This window comes from Musa acuminata, chromosome BXJ2-7, assembly GCF_036884655.1.
Source record: "Musa acuminata AAA Group cultivar baxijiao chromosome BXJ2-7, Cavendish_Baxijiao_AAA, whole genome shotgun sequence".
Taxonomy (NCBI): domain Eukaryota; kingdom Viridiplantae; phylum Streptophyta; class Magnoliopsida; order Zingiberales; family Musaceae; genus Musa; species Musa acuminata.
Window position 1 is genome coordinate 37,529,501 of NC_088344.1, and position 26,193 is coordinate 37,555,693.

At 38.9% G+C, this 26,193-nt stretch overlaps 4 protein-coding genes across 7 annotated transcripts; 2 read left to right on the top strand and 2 right to left on the bottom strand.

Moving 5' to 3' along the window:
* Window positions 1–83: 83 nt before the first annotated feature.
* On the top strand, window positions 84–7,817 carry LOC103992925 (agamous-like MADS-box protein MADS2). 4 transcript variants are annotated; one of them, XM_018828713.2, is made up of 8 exons: window positions 84–391; window positions 3,295–3,373; window positions 6,407–6,468; window positions 6,563–6,662; window positions 6,955–6,996; window positions 7,086–7,127; window positions 7,356–7,486; window positions 7,576–7,817. In XM_018828713.2, exons 1-8 carry the CDS (start codon window positions 207–209, stop codon window positions 7,649–7,651), a joined length of 717 nt encoding a protein of 238 aa, XP_018684258.2. In that variant the 5' UTR covers window positions 84–206; the 3' UTR covers window positions 7,652–7,817. The 4 variants fall into 4 exon arrangements, with proteins under 4 accessions (XP_018684258.2, XP_018684255.2, XP_064971550.1 ...); XM_018828710.2 differs by having other exon boundaries at window positions 7,086–7,123; XM_065115478.1 differs by having other exon boundaries at window positions 6,961–6,996.
* A 4,872-nt stretch (window positions 7,818–12,689) lies between these two features.
* Window positions 12,690–16,102, bottom strand: LOC135617972 (ACT domain-containing protein ACR4-like). The gene is made up of 8 exons (XM_065118839.1): window positions 15,928–16,102; window positions 15,507–15,579; window positions 15,353–15,398; window positions 15,139–15,253; window positions 14,948–15,027; window positions 14,274–14,867; window positions 14,059–14,163; window positions 12,690–13,287 (listed from the first exon to the last, which is right to left on the bottom strand). Exons 1-8 carry the CDS (start codon window positions 15,929–15,931, stop codon window positions 12,949–12,951), a joined length of 1,356 nt encoding a protein of 451 aa, XP_064974911.1. The 5' UTR covers window positions 15,932–16,102; the 3' UTR covers window positions 12,690–12,948.
* Window positions 16,103–19,372: 3,270 nt separating this feature from the next.
* LOC135617974 (microtubule-associated protein 70-5-like) lies at window positions 19,373–23,022 on the top strand. The gene is made up of 10 exons (XM_065118840.1): window positions 19,373–19,879; window positions 20,454–20,539; window positions 20,636–20,701; window positions 20,784–20,954; window positions 21,027–21,353; window positions 21,428–21,574; window positions 21,660–21,731; window positions 21,805–22,332; window positions 22,409–22,548; window positions 22,720–23,022. Exons 1-10 carry the CDS (start codon window positions 19,783–19,785, stop codon window positions 22,760–22,762), a joined length of 1,677 nt encoding a protein of 558 aa, XP_064974912.1. The 5' UTR covers window positions 19,373–19,782; the 3' UTR covers window positions 22,763–23,022.
* LOC103992928 (pentatricopeptide repeat-containing protein At4g16390, chloroplastic) lies at window positions 22,950–25,703 on the bottom strand. The gene is made up of 2 exons (XM_009412855.3): window positions 23,361–25,703; window positions 22,950–23,243 (listed from the first exon to the last, which is right to left on the bottom strand). Exon 1 carries the CDS (start codon window positions 25,567–25,569, stop codon window positions 23,422–23,424), a length of 2,148 nt encoding a protein of 715 aa, XP_009411130.2. The 5' UTR covers window positions 25,570–25,703; the 3' UTR covers window positions 22,950–23,243; window positions 23,361–23,421.
* Window positions 25,704–26,193: the final 490 nt, after the last annotated feature.

The window sequence follows — 26,193 nt, forward strand, 5'->3', positions numbered from 1 at the left end:
CATCGACACGTACCCCCCCAACCCCGCTGGCCGGTGTTGACGTTGTTCGCCTTCGGACACGCTTCGCAGTTCCAATTTAATTTTGCACCCTCCCCAAAAGACGGGAAAAGAAGCAGAAGTACATCCTCCTCCTCCTCGATCAAACCCAAGGATCGTGGGGAAGGGAGGTGAGGAGGGAGACGAAATAGATCGATTGCTTTGATAAGATGGGGAGGGGGAAGGTGGAGCTGAAGAGGATCGAGAACAAGGTCAACCGGCAGGTGAGCTTCGCGAAGCGCCGCAACGGGCTGCTGAAGAAGGCGTACGAGCTGTCGGTGCTGTGCGACGTGGAGGTGGCGCTCGTCATCTTCTCCAGCCGCGGCCGCCTCTTCGAGTTCTGCAGCAGCTCCAGGTATTATGTTCACGTCCACGCCAATGTTCGTGCTGTTAATTCCCGAGTGAGCTCTCCGATCTCCTTTCTGTCCTTTTCTTGGCCGCTTTGCTTTCGTCTTCAACTCTTTTGATCCAGCGAAAAAAAGGCGTCATTTTCTCAAACGAAAGACTTCAAAGAAATGTTTCTTTGTTGGATTTCGGCTTAATACAACTCTTCATTTGTACCTTTCCCATCATTTACTTCATTTCTTCTTTGGTTTATTTTGTCATTTATTTGAGAGTGGAAAACGGATGTCGATCGATGGTGTAATCAGTAGGGGCTTTGCATCACCGATTACTTCGGAAGTACTTTGCTAGTGCTGTTTCTTTTAGATCTTAGGGTTTACTGTTCCATCTGAGCATCCACCCAGAGTGCCATAGCAAAGTTCCATGGTTCTCTGGATACTAATCTGGTACTATGGTCCGTTTCTGTAGATTTTAGATTCGCTTTCTTTAGTGTATGTGAAGAGATCTTTGTTGGGTAAGAGGAATATGTCACCTTACACAAGAAGGGCTTACAAAAGATTAGGGCTTTCTTTATCTTGTTCGTTCCACCTTTTCAGTTTGAGTACTGGTCCTCTTTTCTCCGTATGGTTGTCATCGGTTCTCCAACCTTTCTTTGTTGCCTTTTTGATTGTTACATGTCTATTTTCCTCTTTAATTTGTGCCCTTTATCGTCCGTCCTCTTATGCGATCATTATTCATATGGAGAAACACATGCTTGCTCCGTTTTGTGCGTGTCTTCTCTGCTATGAGAGCTACATCGTCCTCATTCTACATGTCAACACGTGTATTCAATTGATTTGACCTGTATCTTCTCTATAATGCTATAGTTCTTGCTCTCTTACATTGTGGTTTCTACATGGAATCTTTACCCAAAGTCTGAAAGGATGTGTCCACATTTGCTAGTACCTGATACAAAAATGAGCTTGCTGATAGTTAGCATGAAGATAAACAGAATTAATATACATTTAGCTAAACATGAAATAAAAAACAAGTTAATATAACGTGGGCAAGACACTTGTACAGTATGCAATAACATCAAACAAAAAACATGTATCTCATGAAACAATGCTATTCAAGTATTTATAACACCACAAAGTGTAATTAGGCAACAATATAGAGCATGCCAACCCATTGAAAACTTAAAATCCATGTGGTTACTTCACTTGCTAGCTCTCTGATCAAAATCCATTGTGGTTAGTGGTTACACCCTTAGATTGACAGAATAGAGTATATGTTTGCATGGGTTTGATCCAAGATGTCAGCGTAGTTTAATCATGGAAGGAAAAAGATGGAAAAGAAGATATAAGTGAACACCTCCTACAATCAACACCAATGTGTTGATGATGGTTCTTTCGACACCATAGCAGCAAATTGACATGGACATAAAGAAATGAAGCATCATGCGAAAAGACATCTGTTCATGTGTACGAATACGAAATCTAGATTGACTTGTGTAGTACTCTTAGCCATTGATTTCTCGACTAGCTTAACAATGATCATAAGGATTATATGATAATGGACAATAACATAGTTAGAAGACTAGTAACTTAATAAGAAAATTCAAAGCAGTTGGATTATGCTAGTAATGATCAATCAACTAAAGCAAAATTAATGAATTTTGAAAAGGTTAATTTTGGTTTTCTCTAAATCATGCTTGCATTCATGCCCATTCCAGTGACAGAACAATGAGGGTCAACAGAAAAATTGAGATTTCACCTTTTGTCTCCAACAAACATTCACAAAAATTAAAGATGAACTTAGACCATTTAATTGAGCTATAAAATGAAAGTTGTTGTTAAATCTTTATACTACAAAATACAAGAGGTGTCATTCATAATTTAAAACTAACATAAATAGTTTCATTAATGGAATTAGAATCAGCCATGTGTTAAAGTTAAACTACATTCCATTTAAATGATCCAAAAACAGATAACTTTCCATCATGACATCTCATGTTAGTAGCCATGCAATTTTTTTTCAATTTTCATGTGAAATTTTAGGTTTGTCCATATATTAGTGGTCATTCTGCTATAACGAGTAATCTCAATGATGTGTTTAAGCTCACGTCACCCAAGATTACTGCTTTAGATCTCTTTGTGCTAAGGTAATTCTTATAACATAAACTGCAGAAAATATATAACAACATAGGATGAGACTGAAGTATAACATATATACAACATCAGGGATCTCTAGGAAAGATAAAAGATTAATGGTGTACTTGTGGACATTGACTTATTGTAAGTTAAGATGGATAAGTTTGGTGATTCATATGCATTTACAAAGGCAGTTTAGCGCATCTAATCAATATCCATTGTACTATACACAGAGAACACACCAGCGAAAGCACCTAAATCTTGAAGTGTAACTGTGTTGCTGATATGTTTTCTATCATCTTTCACAACTTCTGTGTGCGGATCCTAAATTTTGTGACCGATTGGAGTGTCAAGTTGAATTGAGGAACAATTTAGTGCATAGCCATTATGTTTGTGTGACAAATATTTTCTCTTAACCTAGAGTTGGGCATGTTAATGAACGCCATGAAGGATGGTGTTTTGTGGGTTGACTTTTGCTATCTACACTTGAAAAAACTATGCACCACTGACCAATATTTATTATTTCAAGGTGGATTGCACTAAATAAATAGAAAAAGATGTTTGCATTTGTTACATTTTGCCAATGGGAACTCATCATAAACATTTAGCCGAGAAATTAGGCATGGATTCATCATAGATGAGATATAAATTTACCATTTATATTCTATGCCAGTGTCTTTATATAAGTTATTGATATGCCATTTTCTTCAGACATCAAATTGTATACTGTGTAAACTTCACAACCTCTTCATCACTTGCCTTTTCTTTTCCAACTTGATTTCAGCGTACTCGAGACAATTGAAAGGTATCGAAGTTGCAGATATAATGCGTCAGAACATACACTATCATCAAATGAGCCACAGGTTAACATATAAATTCTGTACATTTCTCAGACATAACAAGAGTACTGTTATTCCTTTTATCTCCATTCGATGAAATTTTGTCTTTCAATTTAGTCTTCTTATACTTTGCAATCTTTCTTAAATTGTTCTTTAACAGTGAATCAAGATCTCATCTGAAAATTCATATAAGAAAGTCGTCACACAATGTGTTTATGTCATCATGCTGCATTTTGTTCACCATTAAATCTAGTAGATAAATTATTATTGTTCAATTAACATAGAATTGATTCAAGCTCACTTTTTTTTTTCGGTCTTGCTCGTTGAAATTAAGCTTAGTTAAATTGAAGACGATCTTACTTGATCATCTTGGATGAAGAAAAATTTTGATCATTTTGAAAAGGACAGATCTCTTTAAAAAAAATCTTGAATATTTTGGAAGAAGATAAAATCCTTTTGGATGATGTTGTAATCCCTCAAAAAGTTGATATATATAGGAAGTTGTCAAGATATCTTGTAAAGAGAAAAAATATCCTCTTAAAAGTTGAAAAAAATCCTTAGTTTTTGTCCTTTATGAATGTAATCTTATACTCTCATCTCCTATTTTATAGATGAGAGGATGTCATTGTGAATATAAGTTTGAATATTTAAACCTAACAAAGTTAGTACCTAATCTTCTTCCTCTACTATTCTTATTCTACAACTCCACCACATTTCTAACAAAGTGGTATCAGAGCCAAGCTATTCAAGATAATTACCAATGTATCATTTCCTATCCCTATCTCACTAACTATGAAAATTGGAGTGTCTAAATGAATGCCTTGCTTGGATCACAAAATGTGTAGAAGATAATAGAGAAAGGGTACAATGAGCCCTAAATTAAAGCTACACTCACAGTGAACCGAAAGGACTCTTGGAGAGATATGAGAAAGAGATACAGCAAAGTTCTCTTCTTGATTTATCAAGGGCATGATGAAGGAGCATTCGAGAAGGTTCAAGTATGGGAGATCCTTCAAAATTCCAGTAAAGTAATAGAAAAGGTAGAGAATGTGTGGCTGCAAACTCTAAAGGGTGAGTTTAAAGTATTGAAGATGAATGAGACGGAGTTCATAATTGAGTAACAGAGAAAATCCTAAGATCCATAGATACAAAGTTCAAGTATATTATGGTAGCCATAAAAGAGTCAAAGGATCTTAAAACCATGACCGTTGATGACCTAAGGAGCTCATTACAAGCTTATGAACAAAGAATACAAAAGAAGAAGCGAGATCAAATGAAACAAGCTCTTCAAAGCGAGCTTTCCCTAAAAGACAACAAAGAAGAAGTTAAAGGAGAAAGAACCCAAAGAAGTCATGATCGTAGTTGTGGCCATGGTCAAGGCCATAATAGAAGTCATGGAAGAGATCGAGGACAAGCACAATATAATAATGATAATGAAGAATTCCCCAAAATAGGAGAAAGAGGTGGTTCTTTAAGAGGAAGAAGATATGATAATTCCAAAGTTCATTGCTATACTTTGCAATAAAATTGATCATTATTCATTGAAATATTAGTATAATGATTCTAACCAAGTTGGAGAAGGCTAACTATATGAAAAAGGATGAAAAGAAGAACGATCATATTTTATTGCTAGCATCAAAGGAACGAGATATTCACAATGAAGATGTTTGGTGCTTGGATAGTAGAGCAAACAATCACACATATGAGCACAAGCATAATTTCTTGGAGCTAGACGAAGGGGAAAGATAAAATCCTTATTCTAAGTAAAAGAAACTTGGAATGAGCAATGATGACTTTTATCTTTGAGAAGTCAATGAACAAGTTTCATTTAGAGACTTCTCAAAAATGAAAGTGAAAGAAAAAGGTAAAATCTTTATTTCAGCTAAAAATAAAAATTATTATTTTATTTCTAATGTCTATTATGTGCCCATGAAAATAAACATTTCAAGTTTCGGACAACTTTTGGAGAAAAAAAATATAATGTGCACTTGGATATTAGAACTCTTATATTAAGAAATTAAAGCATAAAAATAATTACACAAGTGCAAATAGCTAATTATTTATATTAAATATAAAGCATATTGATAACAAATGCTTGAAAGATAGCTCTTAGATATGACACTTGAGGTTTGGACATCTCAACTTTAGTGCACTCAAATTATTATTATTATTATTATTATTATTATTATTATTATTATTATTATTATTATTATTATTATTATATATATATATATATATATATATATATATATATATATGTATGTATGTATGTATGTATGTATGTATGTATATGTATATTTATATGTGTGTATATGTATATATACGTATATTTTACATATATATACATACATATACATATATATACATACATACATATATATATATATATATGTATATATATATATATACATATATATATATATACACATATATATATATATATACACATATATATATATATATACACATATATATATATATATACACATATATATATATATATATACATATATATATATGTATATATATAAAGTTTCTTAGGTTATTTCTACCTCCCAACTCATCTTTGATAAGAAAAGAAAAGAAGATAGAGAGGAATATTAATAAGAATTCGATGTAAGAGGCAAATGAAAACTTTATTTCTCCTGTTTTTTTTAGACAAGTCTCTAGACTTCTTATTGATTCACTCTTTCTCTACTTGATCATGAAATATTCCATCTATTTATAGAGCCTAGATGAGAGTTATAACACTCATTTTAATGGTTGCATTCATACATTGTAACCTATAAAATTTACTATTGACTCTTTATTTTTCATAACTCATGTAATCTTCTTCGGTAACCTTTCATATCTCTTCAGATCCTAAAGATTACAATTCTTTTAGACATGTGTTCATGCAAGAGAGATTTCAGTTATCTTGTATTCAAGTTTTTAATTTCTCTTAAGTATCTTTAGGTTTGTAAGCATCTCATTTTTTATAAATGCATCTATTGGCAACAGCTGCAACTTGCTTAAGCATAGGATATCTAACTAGGCAATCTTCTGCTGTCTAAACAGATGAGTTATCAAGAATATCTTAAGCTGAAGGAAAGAGTCGAATATCTGCAACATTCTCAAAAGTAGCAATTATAATTTAGTGTACTCTTAAATCTCTGTTCCCCTCATTGCTTCCTATTTAAATGTTGTTATAATTGGACTTCTCTTGTATTATAGCAATCTCCTTGGCGAGGACTTAGGGCCATTAAGTATTCACGATCTTCAGCAACTTGAGAACCAAATCGAGATGTCTCTAAAGCAAATCAGATCAACAAAGGTAATTTGGAGCGGTATTCACAACACAGATTCTGGGTTGAGAAACTTGAACCTGCCACTGTCATTGTCCTATAAGCATTGGCTTTCACAGAAACTTGTAAAATTTCAAGATAGATCAGATTAAGGATTCTATTCCTACACACATTTACAAATTTGTCATCAATTAATCTTCGAAGAGTTATGCCTATACAAATTTGACTGCATTCCTTGATCTGATATTGTGAAGTTTAGTTTTTGGATATCGCCATATTCATTTTTCTCTCTAAAACTTTGTTAACATGTCTGTAATTCAGATGCAGGTTATGTTTGATCAGCTTTGCGATCTTAACCACAAGGTAAGTGTAGATCTATAACACAGATTATGCCTAAAATGTGTATATTGCGTGATTGAAACATGTTATTTTGGTAACTTATCTTTGTGCAGGAACAAGCGTTGCAAGAAGCTAACACAAACCTAAGAAGGCAGGTAGTATGATAATTGTGATTGATGGTTGACAATATTTCCTTCCCACAAATTTGCACCTTAAGATTACCATTCTCATTTGTATCGAGGACAATTTAGAAAGCTGTGACTAATATTTTATTCATGTAGTATAAGTTGTAGATATGATGGATGTGTTGAGCTGTTTGCTACTACAGGATCACGCAAATTACAAATGACTACCCACTTAAAATTGCAAGCTTTTGATGACAGTTGCAAGAAGCTGGTTCACCAAATCTGCTCCAGTTGTCATGGCCAAATGGCGATAGCAGTGCAGCTAATGAGCCTCCTCAAGCAGCAGGATTCTATAAGTCCCAAGGAGAAGAACCACCCTTGCAAACTGGGTAATGCCCCTTCTTTTAAAGCTCAGCAGATGGAGGAAAAAGGAACTCATTAAGGTTATCATGATAGTTTTCTCTTCAATTACCTGCAGATTCAATCTATCCTGCACAGCTCCTTGGAACAATGAAGCCACAGAAGGCTATGGATTCATCTCGAGATGGATTTGAAAATTTATCGTCTTTGACTTCAAATCTTTCTACTTCTTTTTATTCTCGCATAGAAGAAGAATAAAATGCGTCTTTATTCTGAGTGTGGATTCATGCAGCGACTACATAATGCTGTGCTGCGAATAAATAAATATACACACAAGTTAATAAGATTTCGCATGGCTAAGTTTGTTGTCACTAGTAGCACCAAAGAATTGTCTATTTTATGTGTCATGATCTTTCATGTGATAATTGATATGTTAATTTTATTAGTTGTTTAGCTTAGGTGAAGAGTAATATATCCTCTTGTCGGTCAGACTTAAGGGTCTGACATCCTTGTTACGGTGTATTGTAATCTCTCTCATTTACGGGTTTAACACCTTTATCAAAACTCAGCACAATTATCATATCATGGTATATATGAGGCTTAGTCCAATTTTTTGATGTGTTCTTCAACTTTGTCCATGAGTAATCTCTTGGCTGAAGTCTCTCATAATCCTAATCTCATACTGTAAGATAAACATGTTCAAATGTTATAAATTGAAACAAGAAGCTTGCGAAAAGAATTTTATTTTTTGGTCCGACACAGACAATCATCGAGGAAGCTATCCAACATACTGCATTGCAGAAACTTGGACAGCAATGATCAGCAAGAACTAGGGTTCTTCTGCTTGATCTTGTTCGGCAAAAGTCATACAACACGAATCAGCCGTTTGCTTGCCACCTCAGTGATTCAGGCTTTAATCTACCTCGTACTCTGCACTTCGACCTTTCTTGTTTGGTGGCACTGCAAAGCAGTAACCAGCTGCTTAAGGTTTTGGATCTTTTTTTTACTTTCAATGGTACATTGATTTAGTGCCCAGAGTCTTTTGTTAATTGAAAGAAAATATATTAAAAATCAATCATAATTTAACATGTAAGCATCACGTGAAAATTATGGTGGATGAAAAAGGTACAGGTCGCCTCTACTCATTTGTCCATGTAGACAAAAGTTTAAGACAGGTTGTTCGGGGCTATTGCCCCTACTGCCCACGTGGATAAAATATCAAGAGAAAGATATTGAGGTGGTTACAAATTATCCTCTCTAAGACTAAGTATAAAAGCTAATTCCTGACGTTATGTTTGAGGCTTTCTTTAAAAAGAAAAAATCTCACCTACTAAGAGATCTCGATTACTAACTTGAGTGTCATAGGAATTGAGTCGACAAATTTCTCCTGACATTGGTCTTATGCAAATGGGTGAGTGTCATAACACATGTTATGTAAGGATTGTGAAAAATTTCTCGTGACATTGGTCTTACATAAGGATGATGGTTGTTATTTGGGAAGGCTAAATCCCCCACCATTGGAGACAAGATACTATTACCGGGTGGAGGGAAAGATGGAGTCCCACTTTGAAGATATTGCAAAATAAGCAAAAAGACTCAAGCATGGGGTTGAAAGAGTGCTGACCGAGTCTATGGACTTATAGATCAAACTTAGCCAAGATACAATATATAGTTTGCAAGCAATCCAGGAGAGATACACTCACAATTGAGTCATAATCAAGTGAACTTCTTATAAACTCTAAACCTAAAAAAACCTTCAAGTTCACGGGAGATGCCTCCTCCAATAAAGGGGAGGACACAACCTTCTCCACCCTTGGATTGTCCAAAGACGGAGCATAGACCTCTACTGATTTGCAACTAGAAGATCGGAAGGAACTTGTACAATAAATAAAAGACATTCCAACCTGAGATAAAAGAGTAGGATGACTAACAATTGATTTACTATAGAATTAACGCTGAGATGAGGGACTCAAAAACCAACCAATCCTAAGGAGGCGGAGAGTGCTCCTAAGGAGGCCCTAGGGGCAAGGCTAAAAGCTTCTAGGGAGGCTTTGAGGACTGGAGTCTTTGGAGGCTCAAATGGAAGAATGAATCCCGCCCTACAAGAGAGGAGTAATTTATGAGGATGTCAATCTCTCTCCTACGATCAAGATAAGAGTCTCTTCAGGGTAATTCCTAAGAGACATTAATAGCAAAAGGATCCAAAATCTACTACGATAGAGGAAAAACTTAAAGCCCACCACGATGAGGGGAGGACTCGGAAACCCATCCTAAGCCAAAAGAAATCCACTATAGCAAAAGTGTAAGGCAAAATATGCTTAAAACGTAAGAGTTGAAAAAACTCGATCCATTCCAAGAGAAATTTGTTACGACGAAGGCATAGGGCAAAATATGTCCGAGACGTGTAAGTCGAGAAAACCAAACCTAAGCCAAGAGAAATCCGCTATAATAAAAGCATAAGGTGAAATGCACCCGAGGTGTGTAAATCAAGAAAACCTAACTTAAGATAAGAGAAATCCATTCGGATGACATATGGCGAAATACGAGATATATAAGTCGAGAAAACCCAATTTTTGTTTGACCAACATGTGTCCTTTTGAATCCACAAAGGGGTAGATTGGCAATAAGATTGTTGGATGAATTAAACATCATATTTCGAACCCCTCTAACAAAAGCCTTGAAGTACACTTGGGAGGGGTACAAATGATAAGAAATATATTAACGACCAAGCATCATCTAATCGTCATATAAAAACTATCACGGATGGAAAACGTCTAGGTCATTCTTTATTCATTTACCTGCGTGGACAAAAGTTTAAGATAGACCGTTTGAGATTGTCTCCCCCTACTACCCATGCAGAGAAAACACCAAGTGGGAGATATTGGGGTGGTCATAGATTGTCCCTTCAAAGGTTAGGTATAAAAGTTAATGCCCAATGTTATATAGGGGACTCAATTTTTCAAAAAAAAACCCACAACTAGTAAGAGATATCAATCACTACTAAGGTATAAAAATTTCTTCCGACATTAGTCTTAATACACACGGTGTCTCGCGAACCCAACACTTCTACATCGGAGCCACCTCAATCATCACCTTGGATGCTCCAATAAGGGTTTGGACCAAACATCGTTAACGATTTAATTGTTAGATTTTTTTTATATATCTTCTGACAAAACTGTCACAAACAAATACCATAAAGTGTCAGAAAGAGAAGATAGGTAATAGTCTTTAGGTAATAGTATTGTTAATGGCAGATTTCTTCTACTCTATCTTATTCTTTTATGTTTGAGGCCCTTTTCTTGGTCTAATAATGTGGACACGTTTTGTTGCACACTCAACAAGGTAGGTAGGTCTACGTACCCACAAAGTAGTCTTTTAGATGTAGTGATGCTACCTTGCAATTGGTTTCTTGACAAGTATTTCCATCATAAAAGTACAAAAAATCTTAATTTTATTCATGACATGTTAAGTCATTTGTCTTTTCTGGGTAGATAGAGTCCATAATTGTCATCTTTTCTTCACACCATAAGGTTCGTTCTTCAATTATTATCTGACTCGGATTTAGCTTTTGGAAGGAATTTGGATGAGAAAGTAGGAAAGGAATCTTTTGCTTCTTTTTCTGTATGACCAAATGATGTGTGCACGAAGTTTCTCTTTCTATACAGATCAAACAATATTCTACATCAGGCTGCTTTGGGGCATCATGTGAGTCTCATCTTAATCGATATACATTACAAATGTTTTATCATGTCACATGATCCACTCATGCTCTCGAGCATCTTCCATGGTGGAATCTCTTCAAACCATAAATTCTTCTTCGGGGAGCTCTTGTCTTGACTCTCCTCGTAACAACAGCTCAGCTCTTTCTTGAGGTGGCCATTAAGGAAAGGAAAGCATGAGACGCCCCCATGCAAAGACATCCGTGTAGAACTAAAACACCCAAAAAGAATGTTTTCTGAGAAGGGAAGGGAAGGGAATCATGAAATGAACAACACCTACATCCCCTTTCCTAAAGAAAAGTAGTATTTTCTCAGTCCATGGTGCTGTTCTGTGATGCCTAAGCATGAAAAGTAGAAGGCCTACACTAATCCGACGTCCCGCAGCACAGGGGGCCAAATCCAGTCACACCCACCATGGCTTTCCTCGGTTTCTCTCTCTACTTGGTCTTTGATTGGCGTGAATCATCCCATCCATGTGTGATGGCTAGCTACGTGGAGAGCTCCAGTTTCGTACAGAAACTTCCTGTTCTACCTGCTTCATTCCAACTGAACAAAGCCTTGTTCATCATCATCTTTTATGTGGAAGAGAAGATGAGAATTGAGCTGCATTTTCGAGAGACGTTTGGACCAGTAGCTTAGTGAAAGCTACCTACCGATCGTGTATCCGGATACAAGTCGAGTGTTCTTTGGGAGTCCCAAAGGGCACCACCACCCACCACCTTCCCCTCTGTCGATTGGTTCCAACTTGGTTGGCTTCCATTTGTTTACAGCTTCCCATATCCCATGCCACCACCCAGTCATCGTGATGTGAGTCACTGGAGTCCACTTGTCATCCAATACCCCCGTGCTGGTCAATATCTTTGTGCGATGGCTCACTCGGTTTGGAAGAAGCATCCACAAGTCAATACTCATCTTCCACCTCCCCGACACTCGATCAATCATCCACCACCAACCCACGCCATATCCGAATGCACCTTCATATTGAATATAATTGGTACTCGAATCACGGAAACTGTGTCTTTGTTCATAATCATGAAATTATTGTTTATATTGATCCTTCGTAATCTCATAATCTTGCATTATGAACGCAGTCAGAAATCAACAGTGGTGTCACTCATCAGTTATGGACGCCGTTTATCGTTCAAGCTAAGTGGATTCTTGACCGTTCCAATACTGGACGGATCCTGAGAGCCAAAAAAAAAAGCTTTATCGCCAGCTGGGCATTTATACAAACAGTTAGCAAGGTATCTTATATTACTTCATCCATTCAAGTTGCCTTCTTTCTGTGAAGCTTATTCAACACAAATTGTATAGAATCTCCTTTTAAGGAACAATATCACATAAATCTTATAGCTGTCACATGGGCATATCGACAAGCTCAGCTCTCAAACGACGAATGCTTGCTCTCTACATCACCATCACAGAACATATACCATGTCAATGACGTGTGGCTGTCACTAAATGTTTCGAGCACTTGATATCACCAGCATAAAACCACAAGAACAAAGAGAGATAAGAATGAACTGTGAATGTGAAATGATATTCACATTTGTATGTACATCATATGGATTTCCTAGGCTTTTTTTTCATGGTTCCTAGCATGTTTACAACACATGATTCAAATCCACTTTCCTGCCATCTTCGGTAGCAGCCAATACTCTTCAAATGTTTACAAGCATGCTTCACTTTCCAGTGTTTTCTGTAACTTTGTCAAGGCGTCTGGGAGTCGGAACACTGGCAAACAATTATGTACATGGCTGATCCAAAGAAACCTATGTGTAAGGCCTGATTAATCCAAGATTGTAAAGAGATCTAGACTTGAATAAACCGCCAAACAGAAATCGAGTTGGAGACCCTTGTGGAGATTTAAGGTGATCGGCATGGCCTCTTACTTGGAGCACTGTCTGGCCTATCTCTGCCCGTATGTCATCCAATGTCTTTGGGTCAACTGGGTTTCCGGCAGCATCACGGACATAAAATGTGTTGATGGCTTTACCACTTCTTGTGGTCACTTCTGCTCTTGTGACGGACAGGCCATTCTCACGGAATATTCTTGTGACGTCAGTTAACAAACCCATTCGATCACTTGTACACAACTCCAATTTCAGACCCTGAAAGCCATTGATTGCACATACGAAAGATGAACAATAATGATACTTCAAATACATTGTGAAACAATCACTAAAGGTAACATGAGATGTCATGAAAAAAAAAAAATGAATGCATTTAATCACACAGAACCATCACCAATGGTAATCAACAAATAAAATGCATATGATTCCCTTTTCTCTTTCTTAATTTTATGCCAGACCCAGAAAAATAAGAATATTTATAGCGACACATTGAAAAGAAGAAAATGAGACACTGAAAATAATGGGTTGAAAACATTTAAGCTTATATTTCTAAAAACATGCAAAAAAATCTTCCCTTGGACAACGTTCTAATGTCTTCCATGTTGTTCCATAATAACTCACTGGAACCGACAATGGACATGCAAATAAAATGAAGTGGATCAAATGCAAAAGACCATGAAAGCTAAAGTTATGCCAAGCAGCATCTCTGATGAAACATCTTAACCGTTAAGGTGTTTTGTGCACCGGCGACAAAGTTGTGTTTGAATCCTATTGTAAACATCTAGTATGCAAATTATGTAATATTTAAATGTGAGAAGTTAGGTTAAGCAGCGGCTTAACTATTAGATATCATCTTCTCTTATTCTCTGCAAGTAGAAAGAACATACACAAGCAACTAATGGGAATGACTAGAGCAATTAAACAATCATAACAGCAAGAAAACAAAGGTTGAGATCACCAACATGCATATACAGTTAGAATAAGAAAATTAAACTTCAGAATTGGAACCAACATCACTAGAAAAATTACTTCGGATACTCTTCTCTCTATGGCTGCTTCAAGGCACTGGATTACTCGCTGTCTCTCAGCTTCTGAGTTTACCGGGGACCCATCCACGTGCCTGATACAGTACTCCTTCGGGATGATAAAACGATATCAAAATAAGGATCACCCCATTTGTAACAGAGCTTATTTCCGCATGCTAAACCAAAACGAAAGCCGAACAATTAGCAAATATAAAGTACCTGATAAGCTTCTGGGCCCTCTGCATCCACATTTCCATGGAAAACCACATACTGCATATCTGTCAAAGTGCAAACTGTATCGAAGAGAAGCTTTGGCCTATCCTTACAGCGTACTGTAACCACAGAATAGTCCTTGTCAAACCAATTAACAACAGTAACCTTTGGCCGGTGATGCTCGTTCCTACTATCTTCATCAGATCTTTCATAATCCCTATCATCAAACATCAACTGATGGAGCCTTCGTTCTGTCTGTGTCACACCCACAGAAACCGTTGTCTTGGCTTCCCTACTTCTATTGTTCCCTTTGAGCACATTGCAAAGGAGTTCCTTAATTCTGGAAAGCTTTTCAGGGTCTGTAATAGCTGAACCTGTCTCCTCGTCAGTCACTTGCATGACCGCTGCAGCTCTGCTATTGTGCGTCCACACCTCAGCGCTCACCACATTGCACCTTAAATCGGTGAGCACTGCACTCACTTCAGATAGCAAGCCCGGACGATCTGTCCCGGTCAGCTCGATCGATGTGTGATCGGAGGAAGGTGTGAAACCTACAGATTTCCTCCGGGATGGTACAAAAGAAGAATCCTCCCCCAGGGACTATAAAGAAAGCTTGGACTTATCAAATGCACTTGGTAATAAAAACAAAACAAAGCATGAGAATGGCATGAATCCTCTACCTTGCGAATGAAATTCTTTATTTTATCCAGATCCTTTTCTTTCTCGATTTTATTTCCATCTCGATCCCTCACATTAAATACTGTGGAGATTCAAGAAGTTTATTTCCGATCAGTAGAGACTACCCAAGTTGAAGCAGTACAGAAAAGACAAGAGTCACAGACCAAGAAGAGCTATGAAGCCCATGACATACCATCCATAAACCATCCTCCATCGGAGGATATATAAGCTTTAGTGATGATGAGATTTAGGTCCATAAGGACCTGAACAACTTCCAAAAGGATCCCATACTTATTTGCGCTATCAACCTATGACAATTACAAACAAGCAAAACCATGGTCATCGTCAAACACAAACCCTGATGCGAACTCCAAGAGATACTTAGCAGGGAAATAATCGAAACTAACCCTAATGACGGTCGCATTTGCGCAGGAATCGTTATCCACAACAACCCTAAGGAGAGGAGAGGAGAGGAGCAGATGAGGGAATCAGAAAACTTGAGGATCAAAAGAGGGGAAACCAAGACTAATTATGTGGCGAATCCGGAACGAAATCATATACCTCGGAGGGTTCATCCTTCGGATAAACTTCTCGTATTCATCGTCGCTGTCCCACGAGGAACTCAAATCTCCATCTGTAAAAATAGATCGACATTTCTTGGAGATCAGCAAATTCGTACAGCCAACATGTTGTTTCTTTCCCATCCAAGAAGAGACTTTGCAGCCAACGAAAAGAGCATGCGATTCAGGGGGAACAAAAACAAAGAATTCGATCGGGGAAACAGAGATCCCGCCAACAAACAGGCAAACCAGATAGGGATTCCCGCAGAAGAATCAAACCCTAACTAAAGCCGACCATGTCGAACTCAAAAGAATCAACCCGACCAAGAAAAGACAAAGGTGCAGTCAAGAACCAAAACGGAAACCAGAAATGGAGATGGAACGAGGATGTGAAAGAGAGAAAAGGCTTGGAGGAGACGAACCCATGATTTGTCCTTCCTCTCCTTCTTCCTTCCTCCACAGTGGCGGCGATGCTGGCGGCTGCTGCGCGTCGCGGGAAGAGGACGTTACCAAACGAGGGAACCAGTGCTCGCTCTCCCTCTCTGTCCCCTCCCTTCTCTAAAAGGCCGGAAGGCCGAAACGGCGCACCTTAGCGAACACCCACCCACACCCGACGCACACTACACTAGGCATGCATAAATACGTACACGTATACGATTGCCGTATTGTTCTTGTTTTACGAGGCACCGTTCTCATTATTTATTTATTTATTTATACTAAAAATGCCTCTGAAACAATAACATATAAAGTAATTATTTTCAAAATAAATATTAAAAATCACAGAAAAATATAAAAACAATTTTCATTTCAGATAAAAACTCATAATTTGTTAGGTTGGATGAAACACACCTTTTTTTCTTAATTTTAAGATCAAAGTTGTGCAATCTCATACTATGTATTATTATTATTATTATTATTATTATTATTATTATTATTATTATTATTATTATTATTATTATATGAAAACACTCCTTTTCATGATGGAAAAATGTTATAATTTTCTTGTCCAAAATACCTTTGAAAACATTTATTATCATTACATTGGAAATGATTTAAGGAGAGTGGGAGACTGGTCCAAGTTCAACGAGAGTCGGTGGGTGAAGAAGGTGGACACCTAATCAACATTATTATTGTATAATGAGAAATCAAAGAAAAATAACATAATAGTAACTTTGTGAAGTTGATTAAAGAAGTGTTGTTACCTTTGTAGACCAAATCCATATTGTTTCCACATAATGAAATGGTATTATCTTCCACTAATTGACATAATCTTGTGTGATTAACAATTGAGGTTTTTGTTGTCTTATACAGCCTCAATTTTGCACCAATCTTTCTCAAGTGAAACATTACATATTTGAGTCTATATAACCCACTTAAAATAGATTCATGTATCTTTTAAATGGGTTTCTTTGGTGGGTTTGATTCCAAAGGATCCAACTTAGCGTTTTAATTGGCATATTATGTCTGTTAATTATAGATGGTGATCCAACATGACTGTTGCATGGATTCATCATGTTGATAATGGGCCAAATGTTCATAATGGGCTGAGTCCTAAAGCCTGAATTATGATAAGGGTTTGATATTTTTTTTAATTATTAGAAAAAAAGATAATTTATTGTGATGCTAGATCAAAAATTAGGTTAATTATGTATTATCTCCTATAATTAATTATATTTAATATTTTAATTTTTATTCTTTCAAAAGTTATATTAGGATTTCTATATTTATGAAAGTGAAATATTTAATGTTGTTTCTCCTCACGGTGATTTTGTCTCTGATTTTGTCTTACTTTAGTTTACCACTAAGTATGTGAAGATAAATAAGATTAAATATTTTACTTTTATAAATATAATGATTCCAATATAATTTTTGAAAGTGTAGATATCGAAATATTAAAAGTAACTAACTTCAATAGGTAATATGTAATTAGTCTTCAAAAGTTTTCTACGAAAGAATTAGAGTTTTATAAGCTCTAGCAAGAACGACAAGGTTAAGAGAAAGAGAACGAGAGAGATTTAGAATCCAAGGTATATCTTAGTTATAATAGGAAAATGAGCATTTATAGTACTACGAGACATAAAGTTAGTCCTCCATATTCTAATTGATATCATGTCAATTTTATTAGATAGAGTTATAATTTTTTTTAGTATTACTTGTCATCCGTAAGCTAGCCACTAAATAACAAAAACTTGAATTGGATGAATATACGTTCGAATTTATTGAGACATGTCGTAATCAAGATATATATTCTAGTTGATATAGAGGTATGAGTTAATGTAATATATGAATATAAGATGTTAACTTTAAAAAAAATATATATATATAATCATGTTTTACCATTTGATGAGCGAAAAATATTCTCGTATCAAAAAGCATATGGAACTTATTATCTGAAATGAGACAAGACTTTGAGTCACATTCGATTGACCCATCAAAAAGCATATGGAATATATATCATCTCCATCAAACTCTCGATATCTTTTATCTTTGGAGGTTTAAAGTTTTGGATATTACCACATGTTTAGTAAGCATTATTAAAATACACCAAACTTTACTGTTGAAATTTGTGATATGCAAACTAATTGTCTCTTGGCACACAAGATGAATTTGATGCACAACTCCATAGCAATCCAAACTACCATTTATCTTCCTTGTCTAAACTTAATTGCCATTCTTCCCATCCCTCAAACAAAGTATTCATACATCACTCATCATGTTTCAGCAAGCAAACGCACAGTCGGCAAGTCTGCTCCTCCTCTTCCATCCCCCCCCCCCACCCTCACCTCAAACTGTCATCTCCTCACCTACCAGTGGATCCAAATCTCCCACAAAGTATCATTCCTTGACTTGTTCAAAGCCAGAGCAGCTCCAAATCCCATAGCCTGAATTGACGCGATCATGCCTGTGAATCTTCCCCAAGAAGTTGGCCAGCGTTTGATCTCTGGATCGACACCGCGTTCACCTACCGCAGGTGATGGAGATCCACCGGAAGCCGGATAACCATGGCATCATTAATGGATGTCTGATCCAGTCAAAGCATTCATCGGTGTCCCAGCTGATGTGAACCGAGGTGGAGGTTGCAATATGTTGGACACTGATGCCATGTGATGTTGTCGATTGCCGTGTTGGTTGGTGATCGAGTCTCTGTCCCAACGAGAGACGTTCTTTGTGTCAGGTGTTCTTCCAAGCTAAGAAGGCAACCTCTGATTTCATCCTTTCTTTCAAGTCACTTCAGCCTTAAATGTCATGTGCTTTATGGTCTGCTATGTGCAAACAAATGGATGCTGCGACCCATTTCTTTGCTACATCATCGCTTGATTCAATGGATCCGCATTTGGCTATCGGCTGATAACATTTAATTTGCCGTCACAATTTCTTGATGCATTTGTTATATTACATCTCATTTTATCACAGATTAGTTAAGGAGTACGAGAACTAAGAACTCATAAGTCCGTCAGGTCTCTCTTACCCAAGAGATATTTTTTTGAAGCTCACAGTCGCATTAATGGTCGATCGATGATCCCTTATCAGATTGACGTTAGAAGAAGGATCCTAGGCTTGCCTCTCGACCGAACAAAACTGATCAAATAATCTCTTATCATTTTTTAAACCTAAATATCAGATAAATAAGTTACTATAATTATTTTAAGAGTATGTGTCGGAAGAAAATATATAAAATATGAATAATATATTTTCGTGATTCTGCGTTTCCTATATATATTCATAAAAAAAGTTTTAATTTTTAGTATATAAATTTTTTCATGCTCGAATTTCTGGATCAAACTAAAAAATATTTGTTGAGCTGAAATGGAGAGATGTTGTTGGATGGCTCATAATATCTTAAACGTCGTCCTTATTCGCATCATATTTTAGTATAAGAGAAGCAACGTCGATGAACATGGCTGAGATGAAACATTGCAATCATCGGAAACAATCCATGTAATCATGTGAAACCGTTGGGGAGGAAGACATGTTCTTCTTGTCGTGGGACTCGCTGTCAATTCTTGATGAGAAATATATATTTTTTTTGTGAGAAAACCCAGTGATCGAGCAGTCGCACCAACAAATTGGTAGCCATCAAACTGAGCCGGCGACAGCCGGCTTCAGTTCATTCCTATCCATGTTCATCACCTCTCTTTCTCTTCACGGTGAAATGGGCTGTTCCTCACGATACCTCTTACCATAAATCTCCCCCTGACCTCCGAGCTTTGCTGCAGTGCTCTCTTCGGTGGTGGTAAAGAAACAGAGGATTCTGAAGCGGAGACTTGTGAGGTGAGATGGGTAGCTTGGGAGATGCTTTGACCATGGAGTTCTTTCCTGCTCCTTCTGACCCTGTAATGATTGAGCTCAACCGGTTGGAGAATGGTCTCCTAGGTATGCTTGTACTCGAAACTTTTCCTCCATGATTTGCTTTTCTACTTGATTATTAATCGAATAGAAAAGGGAGAAGAAAGAAGAAAGTAGTGTCTGTAGATGATAGAGATATGATCCAGAATTCTTGGTCTCGACATTTTAGATGCTGCTGTACTTTCGTGCATCATCACCATTGTATGAAGAATATATATCCTGAAATCAATTGGAGCTCTGCTTTCTAAATTAGAGTTCTCGAAATAACACCGGTAGCCTCTTCAAGAATTGCTTAGTAGCTAATCAGAGAGGTTGGGTTAATGGATGAGTTGATTCTCATCCGCAAGATGCACTTTTCGATGATGTAATGGTTATACTGTACAGAGAAAAGTGGTGTTGTGGATATCAACATCAGTTTCGAAGTTCCTAATCATTAGTTCGAAGCAGAGAGAGAACGTTCTTCGACTTGAGCTGGTTCACCCAAGTTTTTTGCCTGTGTCGTCTGCCAATTGGATCAAACGACAGAAATGACCTCTTGCTTGTTGCAACATGTTTTGATCCGCTTCAATGAACCTGTCTAAGTTGCAAGCTTAATACGCAGAAAAGGAGAGGGAGTTGGGACTCGCCAAATGCGAGATCAAGACTTTGAAAGCGACTGAGCTCTCGAAGGATAAAGCTGTGATGGAGGTAAAGATGGTGTCGAAGAATGTTTTGATCTATGGTCCTGTGCAACTACTATTTCACGTCGGCTTTACCTTAACCCTTGTGTGTCATGTTCTCCAGCTAATCAATGAAGTGAAGAAAATGGATGAGAAGCTCAGGACGACCGAGAAACAACTCGAGAACAAGGTTCCAATACTGTTGAACACATTTCTTCTAGCGTGATCAACCTTTGGGTGGGCGATTGAAATCATCATTTGATGCGTTGCAGAATCTTGAGATCAAAAAGCTAATCAACGAGAAGAAGGAGGCGTTGGCTGCACAATTTTCCGCAGAAGCGGCTCTGAGAAGAGTACACGCAACCCAGAAGGATGAGGAGCTCGTCCCGGTTGGGGTTCTTACGGCACCACTGGAGTCTGATATCAGACAGTACAAGAACGAGGTACTAAGCCGCAGCACCTCAGATACCACTGCGAGATTAATGAGCTCTCACGGCTTCTCCATCACCGTGCAGATTGTGATGCTTCAAGAGGATAACAAGGCTTTGGAACGACTGACGAAGTCCAAAGAGGCAGCACTGGTCGAAGCAGAAGCTCTTCTGCAGAGCGCTCTGGAACAGGCGATGAGCGTAGAGATGGTGCGCAACAAGAACCTCGAGTTGAAGAGGCAAATGGAGATCTGCCAGGAAGAGAATAGAACTCTGGAGAAGACACATCGTCAGAAGGTGGTCGAGGTTGAAAGGCTCACCAAAACCATTACCGAGCTCGAGGAATCCATTCTCGCTAGCGGCGTGACTGCTAATGCAATACGCGATTGCCAGCGCCAGATTTCCGAGTTGAACGTAAGCATCAAAATTGGGCTCTTTGTGTTCTTTCTCCTGATGCTAAACTTTGTTCATGATCAACTAATATCCAGGAGGAGAAGAGGATGGTCGAGAGGGAACTCGCGAGGGTTAAAGTTTCGGCAAGTAGAATGGCCACAGTGGCAGCTAACGAGTGGAAGGATGACAACGACAAAGTCATCCCTGTCAAGCAGTGGCTGGAAGAGAGAAGATTTTTGCAGGTATTCCATGCAAGTCGTCTTAAATGTTCAATAGCAGTCACAGAGTTTATTCCTCGAGTTATCTAAGCGTATGCTACATTTCCAGGGGGAGATACAACGATTACGGGATAAACTAGCTTTAGCAGAAAGAACCGCCAAGGCAGAGCGCCAATTGAAAGTAAGATTCTCTCTGTGCAATCTACTCTTCTTTATGTCTGTCCATCATCACTGAGGTTGACGTACAATTGCAGGACAAACTGAGCTTGAGGTTGAAGACGGTAGAAGAGTGTTTGAAGCCTTCTGGTCTTCCAGAGAAGCACGGTGAGCTTCCTGGGGGAAAGAAATATGGAGTAAAGAAGCGATCCGCATCGAGGCCAAGGGCTTCTCATGCAACCAAGAACGCATCGGTACTACAGCAGCCTCACTCGATCTCTGGAAATGGTGATAAGATCTTTGACGGAAATAATCCAGTTCAGAAGAATTTGTCAGCTCCAAGAAGCAGGTCGTTCAGCGACAGCGAGAAGGAGAATGCAGAGACGAACGTCAAGCCCAATGGACATGTGGATGATGATGTGGTTGCTGGTAAAACAGAGCTCACGCATGAAGTCAATGCCAAGGAGTGTGGGCACATTAAGTCAGAGATGAAGAGGCTTGGAGTTGACTGTGAAGATATGGTGTCTGGCTTCCTGTATGACAGATTGCAGAAGGAAGTACTGAACTTGAGAGGATCTCAGAAGGATAAAGAGAGTCTGCTGAGTGCAAAAGATGATGAAATTAAGGTCAATACAGAAGCATTTCATATGAAATTATTCAGTTTTTGTTTCTTCTAATTACATAAACTTGCTTTGACTTCAGATGCTCCAAAAGAAGGTGGATGTTCTAACGAAGGCTGTGGAGATGGAGCTAAAGAAGACAAGAAGAAATGCTGTGGCTCGAGAAAGAAAGATGTTGGCTAAGCCAGAGGATAACAAGCACAGTACTGACATCTCAGAAAGGTAGGCACTTGCTCTCCTAATGGTGTGTACAAACCTTTTCTTATTGTGTTGTTCTCAAGGAAAAGTCTATGATCAATTCAAAAGAAAAGCATAATTTATGCATGAGAAGAATGTCCTATGATTTGACAGAATTTATGCATGCTATTTTCCTTTTTTTTTTTTAATCTGCAGGTATGTGAGGCAACTTGAAGTTTCAAAAGGTTCTACAGCTTAGAAAGTTGATCATAGCATCCAATAATGGGTCTATCTCATGTACATTTTCAGACTGGTCATCATAAGAAAGTTTAGTGGAAGATATGCAACTCTGTTTCTTTTTTCTTCTTTTTTTTTTTTTCCCCTCTGAGTGGAATGTAAAACCAGATGTGCAGCAGAGTGTTGTTAACATTGTAATGGAAGTAAAGTACAAGAAGCAAAAGAAAAATGTGTTGAAAAATCTACACAGAGCAATGTCATGATGCTACAGGACTGCTAATACAGATTACATCTGATGATATTGAGCTGGACTCTTGATAAACATATAATAAGATCTGATAACTTTTACAATCACATTCCCAAATTGATTAAACCAAGTAGGTGCTATTTTACCACCTTTGCAAATCATCAAGGCCCTTCAAAAATTTGGCAACATAGTATTTTGGGTTCACTGAAGCATTAAACTGGTACTAGAATGCAGATATGCAGACATCCATAAGGCACTGTGACACATAAAACAGAACTAAGATGACAGGATCAAGCATAAATATCTGTAGAGATTACCGCTAGTATTTGTAACACAAGAATATTTGCATGTGTTAGAAATAAAAAAGGCATACCATTCGAGCAGAATAAATAATAATCCTTAAGGACAGTTCTCATTTTACCAAAATGTGCAGCCTAAGCAGCAACTACATCAGACGAGCTCCTTGACGCCAACCATGACTGAGCTGCAACTTTTGTGGTCAGAAACCATCCAACCTTATCTGGTGCTTCATGAAATGGTGCATTGATTTCCCTCAAGTGAGACTCCAAAACAGATGCTAACCCTTTCTCTGAATATTTATGCTTCCCATGCCCTGTGTGGATACCAAGTAATGGAGGCAACTCCTCTCCGTTCTGTAAGGAATTGGCTAGATCATTCATCCAGACATGTAATGCGGTCAAAGCTGCTCCAAGCGACAGGCTCCTCACATGTAAGGACCACTGTGTAGGAGATCTCGATTGAAGATCTCTATATATCTCAAGCCGGATTGCCAGGTCCAGAAGCACACAAGCTCTTTCCAATTGATCATGGTTTACACAGAGATCTATCAAACAGTTACAATAAGCTTTTTTCACTTCACTACTTATGTATTGAAAGAGTTCTTCAGCTTCTCGCCTGACTGTCTCATTGTCAGTTCCCTCAGCCACCAGCATCTTTACTAGAGAACCCAACTGATGGTTAGCTCTTTCGATACAACCAATGATCTTCCCCAATTCTTCTGCTGGTGTCTGTGTTGCCACATTCAAAAGACAGCCACAAAACCGATCATCGGGTCTTATCCCCAGCTCCAAAAGCTTGTCAAGCGATTTAACCACACTATCAGTCATTTGAGCCTTCCCGTAGCACTGAATAAGAGATGTAAGCACAAAGATATTAGGCTGAAATCCCGCTTCCAACATGTCATCCAACAAACCCTCCGCCTCAGACACCTTTCCACTACAACAGTATGCCGTGATCAAAGATGAGTAACTCCAGATATCAGGTCGGCATCCGTCTGGCAGCTCCTTCATTTTTCTAAATATTTCCACAGCTTCGTCAACAGAACCAATATCAGCACACATCGATAGAAGCATATTGTAAAGGATCACATTCAACTCCATTCCCCTTTCGTTCATCTGCTTGTACACTCCGAGTGCATCTTCGGCATATCGAGCCTTGCTATATGCTCGTAGAAGTGCAGAATATGTGGCTCTGGTAGGCACCAACCCCCGACTACTCATCTCCCGATAAATAGTCTTAACTTGCCATGGCCTTCCGGCCCTCCCCATGGAATCCAACAATGTGTTGTAAATTACCACATTAGGCTTCACACCAAGAGCCTTCATTTCCTCATACACATTGAGTGCCCCATCAAAATTACCAGACACGCTATAAACCCTAATCACCGTCGCAAAAGTCACAGGATCAAGCCTCCACTTTTCATTACGGGCACGATCGTACAACCCAAGAGCCATCTCCACATTGCCAGACCGGCCATAAGCATCAATCATGGCCGAGTACGTGATGTCATCCGGGTGGCATCCAAACTCAGGCATCTTCTCGAACCACTCCACTGCTTTTGCAGGCAAATTACAGAGCCTGGCACAGCTAATTGCGGTCGAAAACGTCACGTTATCCGGCTTGATTCCCTTCTCCATCATCTCCTCCCAAAGGGCCTCTAGGCCATTCCAGTCCTTACACTTCCTCAGCACCTTAAGGGTGACATTATAGAGAATTACCTCCTTTTCGAGTTTGATCCTGCTCTGGAACCACCGAAGCACGAGGACGGCGTTTTGGGAGTTCTCCATGGAGTTGAGGATGATGACAGCGTCCTGCTCGGGCCGGGCGTCACCCAGAGAGGCGAGGACGCCGGAGACGGCGGGCTCGGTGGGGTCGGAGGAGTCGAGGGAGGCAGCGAGACGGGCGAGGCGGGCGTAGCGGGAGTCGGAGGACCGCTGGCGGAGGCGCGATGCGCGGGGGCTGTTTGGGTTGACCCATATAGAGTTCTTGAAGGGCGGGTTGGGGTTCGGAGGAGGAAGACGGGAGCGGGCATCACCGTCATCGAGGGAGGACGAATCAGGAGACGGTAGAGGAGATGTCTGAGGGGTGGTGGGGGCTTGGACGGAGGCTTTGGGTGACACGTGGGGGTGAGGAGGAGAGAGGAAGGGGAGGGAGATGGGATGGCAAGGGAAGAGGCTCCTCCTCCTGCTGCAAGGGGAGGAGACCTGGAAGAAATGGGGGGAAGAAGGGGAAGAGTGGACATGGGAAGGAAGAGGAGCCGCAGGGGAGATGTGGAATGTCATCACTGCGCACTGTTCCTTTCCTCTCTGGGCTCGGCGAGCGAGGGCTTCCGCTGGGGTTTGCGTTGGTAGGTGAGTGGGTGGCCGAGAGATATCTGATGTCGCTTAATCTTATCGGTGCCTATTTTGTGTGCAGAGATTTCTTATGCCATACAAGGCCTTACCACTTATTAGCAACATATTATAGTAGACTCACATGAAATTATCAATACCGAAAGAAATAAAATAAAATTCTCCTGCCACATGGGCTGAGTTGGGCCAAAATCTGCTTAGATAATGGGCCGAACGGGCTGATTCTAGAAGACCCGTTATTGGGCCACTACCAGGACTGATTGCAAATGGATCGGATTCAATGTATGTGTATGGATTAGAGCTTGGCAATTCGGACCCGAAGAAACCATATGGGCCCAAATTGTATGACGGAGAATGACGCGATAGAAGGCGAAGGCGGTGACAAAAAGAAATGCCCAATACAATTTACAAGTGGATGACGGCGTCAGCCAACACGGCGGAGGAGCACATCCTCCCACCAAACCCATCACTAACCATGACACCAACCGAGGCGTTGCGTAAACCCTACCAATCGAATTCGATCACCTCTTTCCGCGGTCCCCCCTCCATGTGACC

What these genes read in the sequence shown, in the direction of transcription:
- LOC103992928 (XM_009412855.3), bottom strand. Translation starts at nt 25,569, where the DNA reads ATGACATTCCACATCTCCCCTGCGGCTCCTCTTCCTTCCCATGTCCAC.
- LOC135617972 (XM_065118839.1), bottom strand. An exon ending in CGAAGGATGAACCCTCCGAG is followed by an intron (nt 15,399 to 15,506) that starts GTATATGATTTC and finishes TCCTCTCCTTAG; the next exon opens with GGTTGTTGTGGATAACGATT. An exon ending in TGGAGGATGGTTTATGGATG is followed by an intron (nt 15,028 to 15,138) that starts GTATGTCATGGG and finishes GAATCTCCACAG; the next exon opens with TATTTAATGTGAGGGATCGA.
- LOC103992925 (XM_018828710.2), top strand. Translation starts at nt 207, where the DNA reads ATGGGGAGGGGGAAGGTGGAGCTGAAGAGGATCGAGAACAAGGTCAAC. An exon ending in GAGTTCTGCAGCAGCTCCAG is followed by an intron (nt 392 to 3,294) that starts GTATTATGTTCA and finishes ACTTGATTTCAG; the next exon opens with CGTACTCGAGACAATTGAAA. An exon ending in AGCAAATCAGATCAACAAAG is followed by an intron (nt 6,663 to 6,954) that starts GTAATTTGGAGC and finishes TCTGTAATTCAG; the next exon opens with ATGCAGGTTATGTTTGATCA.
- LOC135617974 (XM_065118840.1), top strand. Translation starts at nt 19,783, where the DNA reads ATGGGTAGCTTGGGAGATGCTTTGACCATGGAGTTCTTTCCTGCTCCT. An exon ending in AAGAGAGAAGATTTTTGCAG is followed by an intron (nt 21,575 to 21,659) that starts GTATTCCATGCA and finishes CTACATTTCCAG; the next exon opens with GGGGAGATACAACGATTACG. An exon ending in AGTACTGACATCTCAGAAAG is followed by an intron (nt 22,549 to 22,719) that starts GTAGGCACTTGC and finishes TTTAATCTGCAG; the next exon opens with GTATGTGAGGCAACTTGAAG.